This window comes from Microtus ochrogaster, chromosome 2 (assembly GCF_000317375.1).
Source record: "Microtus ochrogaster isolate Prairie Vole_2 chromosome 2, MicOch1.0, whole genome shotgun sequence".
Taxonomy (NCBI): Eukaryota; Metazoa; Chordata; class Mammalia; order Rodentia; family Cricetidae; genus Microtus; species Microtus ochrogaster.
In genome coordinates, this window is record NC_022010.1 from 41,022,542 (window position 1) to 41,033,255 (window position 10,714).

A 10,714-nucleotide genomic window follows, 5' to 3' on the forward strand; every position below is an offset into this window, starting at 1 on the left:
TTAAATATTTATTTATTATGCATACAATATTCTGTCTGTGGGTATGTCTGAAGGCCAGAAGAGGGCGCCACATCCCATTACAGATGGTTGTGAGCCACCAGGTGGTTGCCGGGACTCTAACTCAGGACCTTCGGAAGAGCAGGCGATGCTCTTAACAGCTGAGCCATCTCCCCAGCCCGGAAAACCAGTTAGAAATCATCCTGATACCGTATTATTAGCTGGGTAGCCAGCCTTCTGAAATCCTTTTATGTTTGACTTTCTTCTCTTACTGATAAAGTATTTTTAGTGAATCAAATTGTTTAAAATAATCATGTATTTTTTTAACTGTACATTGTATTTAAATAATAAAGGTACTGCAACTAATCTGTACCTATCCATATAACAGACCATTGATTTCTTACATTAGTATTTGATTTTCTTTATAGGTAAACAGTGTTGACCTCAGAGCTGCGAGTCATGAACAAGCAGCAGCAGCATTAAAAAATGCAGGCCAAGCTGTCACTATCGTTGCACAATATCGACCTGAAGGTAATACAGTCCTTGTTACCTATAACTATTGTACATTTTAGTTATTTCCATTATTTTAATTTTAAGTTCTTCCTCTTGGCGATGTTTACGTTTTTTAACTTTTTTTTCCCTTTTTTGAGACAGGCTTTCATGTAGCCTTGGCTGTTATTGAACTCAGTGTAACTAAGGATAACCTTGAACTGCTCCTCCTGCCTTCCTACCTCCCAGATACTAGAATTATGGTTGAATGTCACCATGCCTGTTTTTATACTATGCTGAGGATCAAGACACAGGCTTTATTCATTTAGGCAAGCACCTGCCATTTGAGCTACATTCCCAGCCCTTAATAATGTTTCATTTATAACCTTAACTCTTTTATGTTTGTTTTAATTTGCTAATCCAGTATTTGTCCAGTCTAAACCAACTTATTTTCCAGGCCAGAAGTATTTTTTCATTAAGATTGAGGACACTTCCTCTGCCAACTGCTTTGTGATTGAACCATTATTTGGATTAATTTTCAAGTTTCTTTTTAATTTGACTTCCAACTTAACACATTTTAATATTGTTTTTACTAATCATTGATTTGAAAGATTAATAAAGACCGTAAGTAAAAATAGTAATGCTGCCAAAGAAAATAAAGTTACTCAGTTTTTTCTTTTGAGTTACATTATAATTATTAACCAAGTTTATGATATTTTTCTAGTATTTAAAATAAAATAATGGAGTTTATGGTACACTTTGTTTTTAGATAATAAGGCATCATGAAATAATTTGACTAGATTCCTAAGGGAAGAAAGTAATAATGGAAAATTTGAGGTAATACTATAGTAAACATGTGTAAAATTCTAGTAGGCATCAACGTTAGAGGTTAACTAGTAAAACCTCAGGGAATTGACCAGTTTGAACACCCAGAAGAATACACAGTAGCATGCTTGTTGATGTTCATAAAAAACATGATGAGGAAGGAAAAAATGATGTGGCTGAAGAAACTACATTAAATAATTTATAATTTAGGCATTAAATAGTCTATAATTTAGCATCTAGAAGAAATATAATTACCAGATGTTATTATATTTACTTTTATTTTCCTAGTCCAGCAAAATTGAACTTAAGAGTAATATATAGTTTTAAAGTTAGCTAACCTGAGCATTCATATGAAGGTGTTAATAAACAGCAGAAAGTAGCAGCAAAACTCATCAACAGATAACATATGATGTGAAGTTTAACCTCAGCTTCCATAGCAGTTTATGCATTCGCTTTGAAAGAAAACTACAGAGTAGAAGAACCATGGTAGAGATTAATAAAGCTAAAAAAAAAAAAACAGACATTGCATAAATTCAGTGAGGAAAACAGTATAAAAGTAAACAAAATAAAACAGAGATAGAGAAAAGCTGAAAATATTCAATGGCAATGTTTTCAAAAGAAAATAAATGTGTCTATGTAACATTCATAGTTGGCAGTTTGTACTTGTTCGTTTATGTATTGTGTATGTGACAATAGTAATAAAAGGAAGCCTTTGGTTAAAGAGTGAAAGGATGTTAGAGGGGTAGAGGGAGAAAAGGAAGGCAGAAGTGATGTATTTATATTTTGATTTAATGTTTTATTTAAAAAATCTTTGGAAAGTAAAAGTTTGAAATTTCAATTTAATACATTCATAAGAACTTTCTGCTAACAGGAAGGATTGTTACAGTGGAACAGAACACATAAAGTCTTGATTTTTTTTTTTTAATGCCCATTGACTTTTACCTAAGTCTAGCACATGCCCCATATTGAATAGATGCACTTGCCGCTCACAGTGTTTCTCCATAGAGAAACCTGAAAATTAAGCTCAGAATAGGCACGTTTTGTAGCCAAGAGCGTAAGAAGTGCTATCGTTGTCCATTGAGCATAACCCACCAGAAAGACTTCCTGTCAGGTTACATCCTGGTGTGAATAGTCAGCACAGCCGAGAAAATAGTGGCTCCTGAAGGAGCAGATGTTTGGTTATGTACAGAAACTTCATAAAGTGAGCGCACATGGTTAGCCAGTATTTATTACCCATGAGTTTTACGAGTTACACAGAAAGGAAAGAGCTAAATATTAACTCTGTAATGTTGGGTTAGAATTCATAAATTTGGTATGAGCTCAGTTTTCAGGTTATGTAAATATAAATAACAAATATAACTATAAACATCTTTATATGCATATACGAATAGCCATATTCGTTATACATAATACCACTGAGGGTCCTGGCCCAGTCACACCGTAGTAGCAATGAGCATGCATAGTCCCTAGGTTTTGCCTTCTAGTGAGGAATACCTCATTAAAATCTGAGGCTGTTTGGACAGATGGCTGGCTCCCCGACTCAGGCAGGGAAGATGCTGTGTTATTTTGTGATATCTTGTGCCAAAAAGTAAAAGACTCAAGCAATGATGAGTCCCAGATCCCAAATCCAACTTGGAACAAGACACACTGGCCAAATTAACAGTTTCTGCTTCAAATTAGTGATATGATACTAAGTGTAAACTACTAAGTTAGGATATCGTGAGTCTTTACTACTGTTAGTTGCTTGATAGGCTAGTAAGATTGCTGAGCAAGTAAAGGCACTGTGACCAAGCCTGATGACCTGAGTTCAGTCCCAAATCCACACAATAGAGAATCAATTTCCACAAGATGTCAAATGAACCCTACACGGGATCCATGAAATATGTATACCTTCCCCCAACACACCAAATAAATAGGGGTTTTTTTTCTTTAATTTAAAAAGTAAGAGATGTATTCAGTTTGAAGAACTCACTTGGAAGGGGAAGTGACCATCAGGCGGCCCTCCCTCATCAAGTGGTCAAAGACAGTAAAATCAGCAAATGTAGTAAAAAGATAGATGAAATCTAGGTAGATTATACAGGGGCTTCAGAGGTCCTCATCTGTGACTTTACTGCCAGAGCTGCCCAGCCTCAGCCTGTGTGGACGCAGCAGAGGATACTTTTCAGGGTCAGAAAAAGACTGCTGTAATGTTCTGACTGAGCAGAGGCTTTGACCAGGTTCACAGTGCCAGGGAATTGAGTTGTTTGCTGCTCTCTGCAGATCCCAGCACTGCTCTCTAAGTGCTCGTGTAACATCAGCTGTTCATTTCAAGAGTGTGTCTTCTGGCGTGCCCTTGTGAAGACATTATTCTGATTCATAAGATTATGAATTATCCAACATGGATACCCCGGGAGGTCACTCTCCCCCGGCTCTGCCCTAGTGGCGTAGGGGAGCATAGGGCCCTGCCCTGTGATGTACAGTCCCGTTCCACGACGTTGGAGATGAAGCTGGGCCTCGAGTCTGCGCCTGCATATTCCTACGGTTTCTCAGAGTCCTCTGGACCATGACTGAGGAGACAAACCATGCAGGAAACAATCTTAAACCAGGAAATAGGGGAATGAGACTGTGTGATTGGGAAACTGGATTAGAATTTATTTATGAAATAAAAATGCCCTGTTTTTCAAAAAAAAAAAAAGATTATGAATTATACTATGGTTTAAAATAGCTTCAAAAAATTTGAAATTTTTTAATTTCATGAATGTTCTGATTACCTTTCTTATTTTGGTGATCATTTAAAAGTTATAAACTAGTTAAATTTAGTTCTATCTGGTTCGGGTATATTTTTTTTTCTCTCATGGAAAATTGCAGCAATCAAAGTATCTAACATTAATTATTGTAGATTTCTATTTTTAATTGAAAACTGGAATATTCAAGTTCTGCTTTTTAAATTTTACATCTGAATTAAAAGATAATGAAAACTGCTAGTGTTATTTAATTTGTGGAGTTTTCTTTTAGTGGATCAAATATGATTTGAACAAAAACATCCTCCACTAGCCAGTTCTAATTTCTGGTAGAGTTAGGCCCTTGCTTCTGTTTTAAACTTGTAGACATACTTTATACTTACATATGACCTACATCAAAAGAATAAATAATCTAATAAAAAAAATGGGGTACATATCTAAACAGAGGAATCTAAAATGGCTGAAAGATACTTAAGGAAATGCTCAACATCCTTAGCCATCAGAGAAATGGAAATCAAAACAACTCTGAGATTCCATATTATACCTGTAAGAATGGCCAAAATCAAAAACATTTACAGCTTAGGCTAGAGAGGATGTGGGGTAAAGGAAACACTCCTCCATTGCTGGTGGGAGTGCAAACTGGTACAGTCACTTTGGATGTCAGTGTGGTCATTTCTCAGAAAATGAGGAAACAACCTACCTCAGGACCCAGCAATACCACTTTTGGGTGTATACCCAAACGATGCTCACTTGTACCACAAGGACATGTGCTCAACTATGTTCATAGCAGCATTGCCAGAACCTGGAAACAACCTAATGCCCCTCTATTGAAGAATGGAGGTACATTTACACAGTGGAGTACTACAAAGCAGAAAAAAACAATGACATTTTAAAATCAGAAGGCAAATGGATGAATCTAGAAAACATATTGAGTGAGGTAACCCAGACCCAGAAAGACAAATATCATATCATATGTACTTAGACCTAAAGCAAAGAAAAACCAGCCTACGATTCATAATTCAGAGAACCTACACAACAAAGAGGACCCTAAGAGAGACATACATGAATCTCATCCATATGGGAAGTAGAAAAAGACAAGCTCTCCTGAGTAAATTGGGATCATGGGGACCATGGGAAAGGGTGAAAGGGAGGGGAATGAAGAAAAATATATAGCTCAATAAAACATTCTTTTTAAAAAAAAGTTAATGACCTAACTAATTTTAGAGTTTTTAGGTCATTAGGTCAGTTTTAAAGGCACTTTATATAGTTTACATTTTACTTTTAAGAAACTTGTTCTTAGTTTATTTCTTTTTTTTCCCATCAGAGTACAGTCGTTTTGAAGCTAAAATCCATGACTTACGGGAACAACTGATGAGCAGTAGCATTAGTTCAGGGTCGGGTTCTCTCCGAACTAGCCAGAAGCGATCTCTCTACGTCAGGTGAGATTTACTTGCAATTGTGACGTCACTTAATCATTTATGTATGCAGACTTTTAGTTGTTCTTTTTTTACTGTGACTGACTTGAATTTACTATAGAAAAATTCAATACAAATCAGTAAAAACATTTCCATGAGTGACTTTCAGACTTGTCTTTCAAGAGTTAGGATATTATAATTTTAATATTTAGATTATGTGACCCTTTGAATTAATAATGGTATAAAGAAAGGCAAAATAAATGTGGGCTAAAAAATTTAGGTTGATGTTTTAGAATTGATTGCATAATTTTGTTTGGGTTAAATTTGTCTACATGTACTCCTGCACATAAAATAACAGAATGAAAAGTAATGCTGTGAAAAACTACATAAAACTCTAAAACTAGTTAGGCCATTAACATATGTGTTGTAGAAAGGAAATGTAGAGAACAACTGCATTCCACTGTGTCCAAAACTGACTTCTTTCCAAAGAGCAATTAACTCTACACCAAAAATTACCCTCCCCGCCCCCAGAAAAAAAGGTGTTGGGTAGCATGGAAAGATTTTACCTTAATTTTAAGTTTTCAGCTTAGGACAAAAGAATTCATGTTTGGGGGGCTGGAGAGATGGCTCAGCGGTTAAGGGCATTGCCTGCTCTTCCGGGGGTCCTGAGTTCAATTCCCAGCAACCACATGGTGGCTCACAACCATCTGTAATGAGGTCTGGTGCCCTCCCCTGGCCTGCAGGCATACACACAGGCAGAATATTGTATACATAATTATTACAGTCAGTGCTCCCAACCTCTGAGCCATCTCTCCAGCCCCCAATAATAAATATTTTTTAAAAAAAAAGAATTCATGTTTGGATTTCAGTCTGTTTACCACAGTTCTCCTTGGTTCCCTTTGCCATATGCTGGAAATGCTGGGGAGTATAGTGCACTGTTTCCCTGGTGCTGAGATCAGACTCATGTCCTTATTCATCCCAGGCAAGTGCACTGCAGCCCAGCTTTTCCCTCTACTTTTAAGAGAGCTTATTTGGACTTGAATTAATTTATTTACATATTGTGTATTAACCAGTTAAATAGTAGTTAAAAATTTTTTTTTAACAAATTTTGAAATACTTAACATTGTGCAGATTAAATTAATAAAGTATCTTAAAAAATTTGGCACCTTATAAAGTTAACTGTACTTAATTTTTATTGATAATGACTTTTGAACCGCTAATTCTACTTTTGCAAACAAGTGATAGAAGTAGTTAACTGGTAAAATAATCACTCTTCGTATAGTTTTATATACGTGTATACCTATGTTAATCTATGGATAGGAGTTTGGAGGGTTTTCTTCTAAATGTCTAATCAAAATAGACAATAGATAATGTTTACATTTTCTTTTTCTAGATTAACTATGTTTCTTTTCATTTAAGAATCCAATTTAGCTTGTTATTGGATTATAGTGAAAGAAATTTTGGGTGCTGAATTCAATTTTTTTTTTGTAGTGAGATGGTGTGTCAGTATCTCTCCCCGAAGTCCTCAACTTAAGCAATCCTCCTGCCTCAATTTCATGGCTAGCTGAGACTGCAAGGCTAGCCCAGTGTACCCAAAGATTTTTTTTTAATTTCTCTTACACATTTTACCAAATATGATATAATCCTCTGAGAAATTCTGCAATATATTAGGAAAGAAACAGCAAAGTGAAACCAAATAAACTGTCAGAGTAAAACAAAGTACAGCAAAGCCCCAGGAAGTGTTGGATCTAGCACTGAAACCACCCTGCTCTAAAGTATCTGTGTCACTGCCCCATAGAAAGAGTGCTAATGATCACATGTGTCCATTTAATTTCCTCACCGTGAGGAAAAGAAGCTAGAGATCCCAGCACTTAGGAGGCTGACTCAAGAATAATACTGAGTTTGGGGCCCGTCTCGGCTGTATACCAATTCTCTATATCAAATAAATAAGCATGCAATCTGTCCTAAAATACTGAAAGCAATAAAAAATATACTTAAGACTGTGCCCATTACAAAATGATTTCTGTGATTTCTTTTTTGTCTTACTGTCTTATCTATAATGTAAAATTGAGTCTGTTTTGTCAATACAAGTACTATACTGTACTAATAATTTGTCTGTACAAATTTCATATACTTCTAGAATCCTATATGTTTTTAAAGTTGATTAATACCACTATAAAAAATTATTATGAACATTTTTCTTCTGAGTCTAGAGCCCTTTTTGATTACGACAAGACTAAAGATAGTGGCCTTCCCAGTCAAGGATTGAACTTCAAATTTGGAGATATTCTCCATGTTATCAATGCTTCTGACGATGAGTGGTGGCAAGCCAGGCAGGTTACGCCAGATGGTGAGAGTGACGAAGTTGGAGTAATTCCTAGTAAACGCAGGTAAATGGTTTTTCTTAACTACTTCAAAGTGGGACATTAGTAAGTCATTGTTTATTCTGGCATTTCTTTCACTGTGCTGGGTGGGTAGGCCTGAAGCACATTGTACTTAGTGAAGTTAGCCCAAACAGTCTGGAAAATACACTAGAGGTGCAAGAGTGGGTGGAAGAGTAACCGAGGATGTTAGTCAAGAAATAGCATAGTTTCAGTTGTAAAAGAATAACATCCAGAATGCTACTGTGTGCTGTGATGGATCTTGTAGGTAACAAGACTGCATTGGGTACTTGAAATTTGCTAAGAAAGTAGAGCCTAGGTATTTTCACCTCCCAAAGAATGTTTTAAAAGTCATTATGAACCAGGCTGTGGTGGTGCACACCTTGAATCCTGTCACTCATAAGGCAGATGCAGGCAGATTTCTGTGAGTTTGAGGCCAACCTTATCTACAGGAAGAGTTCCAGGACAATCAGGGCTACACAGAGAAACCCTTCTGAAAAATATAAAAAATAAATAAATATGTGAGAGGATAGGTGTGTATGGTTTATAGCCATTGTTTCACCTAGAAATATGAAAAATATAACAAATCAAGCCATGGGCTTTATGCGGGACGGGCTTTCCTGGTCCATAGCACAGGTGTTGCTTAGCCTGTGACACATAGCCTGGTGTCAGTCCTTGTCTCCACTTCGTCTGCAACGGGGTCTCCTGTTCACCACTGCTACACCAGGGATCCTCCAGCCTCCACATTTCATCACTGTAGGAGGAGTACTGTGGGGTTTGCACTACCACTTCCTGTTCTGTGTTGATTCTGAGAATCTGAGCTGTGATTTAAACAGTTTACACACTGAGCCATCTTCCTAGCCTTGTTTTTTGAGACATGGTCTTGCTGTGTATCACAGGCTGACCTTGAATTCTCAGTCCTCCTATCTGAGCCTCCCAAGTGCCAGAATCGCAGGTATGCATTACTATACTATACACAATTGAAAGTTTTTGAACCCCAAGAGTATTGAAACCAGTAAATTGAGAAAGCTGAATAAATATTTTTCCCTAAATAGTGATTTTATGCATGCATTGTTTTTCATGGTGTGATTCATGATTATTTAATCTATCACACTTAAATATAACCAGTGGGGGTCATAGTGGGGTAGCACACACTCTTAATCCCAATCCTCAGAGGCAGAGGCAGAGGCAGGGAGAGCTCAGTCAAGGACAGTCAAGGTACATAGTGAGGCTCTGTCTCAAACAAACAAAAATGTTACCACTGTATAACTGCAAAATATTCTGTCACTAAATTGTCGTTGAGGGGGATGAAGCGAAGGTTCAGCAGTTAAGAGCACTCATTGCTCTTCCAGAGGACCAAGGTTTGATTACCCAGCATGCGTGAGGCCTGGGTTCAATCCCTAATGCCTACCACAGAGGAAAAAGAAAGTAAAAGGAAAAGAGAAAACCTTGTAAAATACTTCATTTTCTTTTTATTTCAATTATCTAGACTAGACTTATTTCAAGATAGCCAGCGAGTGTGGTATTAATACTTATTATAACTAGTTAATTCATTTAGGATCAAATTTATTAATGAGTAGGGTTTGTACTTCTTTTAATTGAAAAATGCACCATATCATGTCTGTTTCTCTTATATAGCACAAACAGGTAGTACTACTTTATTTTATTTGCAGTATTAAGGTTTGAGCCCCCACCTCACCTCTGGGCTTTGTGCATGCTACACATTCTTCCACTAGACTGCACCCTAAGCCTGAGAGCAGTAGTAAAGTATGCCAAGATGCCAAGATTTGTGATTATTGGTGGGGGGAGGGGGTTATAACTGTTGTTAGCTAGATCTGTATGCTTAGCAGATCCATCTGTTGTATGATCGTATATTTGATAGAAAATCTTATTTTAGGAGTGCAGCCTTTGGCATTCCTCTTTCCTAGATTAAAATATGTGTGCTTGATTGAATTCAGAAAAACTTCTCTGCCTTCTTGATTCAATGCAGCCTCACACCTTAAATATCAAAGTTGCAGCTCTTAAAAGTTGTCATACCCTTTGGAGTCTTGTGTCCTACAAAAGCTTTGCATGTTTCTCACCCAGTGAGAGGCCTGCTGACTTGGGTGTCTACCCATCACCTAGTTCATAAATAGCATTATAGAATATTACTTTTTTCTACCATAAGAATGTAGTAGAAGGGTAAATTTGTCTTTTTTTTTTTTAATGTGAAATAGGTCTTTGTTTTTACGCACTTTGATGAAGAAGCTTTCGTTCTTTCCAATGAGAAACAGAGCATGAAAAGCAGCCTCCACTGCTCTGCTCTGGGCCTTGGTTTCCCCTTAACCCAAGTGGTGGATGGGGGATGTGCTTCTCCCACTTTGATTAGCTCAAAGTCTATGGATGTCTCTCATACCTTTTATTGCATTGTACCAAAGAAACATTCTTCAAAATCTGTATTTTAATAATTTATTTTTTATTTTATGTACATGGGTGTTTTGCCTGCATGTATGTCTGTGATGAAAGTGTCAGATCCCTTGAGACTGGAGTTACAGACAGTTGTGAGCTGTCATGTGGGTGCCAGGAATTGAACCTGTGAGCAGCCAGTGCTCTTAACTGTTGAACTATCTCTCTAGCCCCCAAAATCTTGTATATAACATGTTTGAGCCCAGACAGAATAAATTCTGTTAAAAAGCATGGCACCAAGAGAGGATCTTAAAAGGGAGTTCAGCTGGGGCTGGAGAAATGGCTCAGAGGTTAAGAGCGCTGCCTGCTCTTCCAAAGGTCCTGAGTTCAATTCCCAGCAACCACATGGTGGCTCACAGCTATCTGTAATGAGGTCTGGTGCCCTCTTCTGGCCTGCAGACATACACACAGACAGAATATTGTATACATAATAAATAAATAA

The 10,714-nt window shown here is 37.1% G+C and overlaps 1 protein-coding gene and 1 non-coding gene across 22 annotated transcripts in view; both read left to right on the plus strand.

The window, feature by feature from the left end:
- Positions 1 to 10,714, plus strand: part of Dlg1 (discs large MAGUK scaffold protein 1) — a 188,950-nt gene that overhangs the window by 144,333 nt on the left and 33,903 nt on the right. For all 21 annotated transcript variants that reach the window (XM_026785432.1, XM_026785435.1, XM_013351406.2 and 18 more), the window contains 3 exons: positions 426 to 528; positions 5,356 to 5,470; positions 7,660 to 7,836. In XM_026785432.1, coding sequence (XP_026641233.1) covers positions 426 to 528; positions 5,356 to 5,470; positions 7,660 to 7,836 — 395 coding nt within the window. The remainder of the gene's footprint in view (positions 1 to 425; positions 529 to 5,355; positions 5,471 to 7,659; positions 7,837 to 10,714) is intronic.
- LOC113458251 lies at positions 3,684 to 3,887 on the plus strand. The gene has a single exon (XR_003378658.1). It is a non-coding gene; the product is annotated as a small nucleolar RNA SNORA73 family (small nucleolar RNA).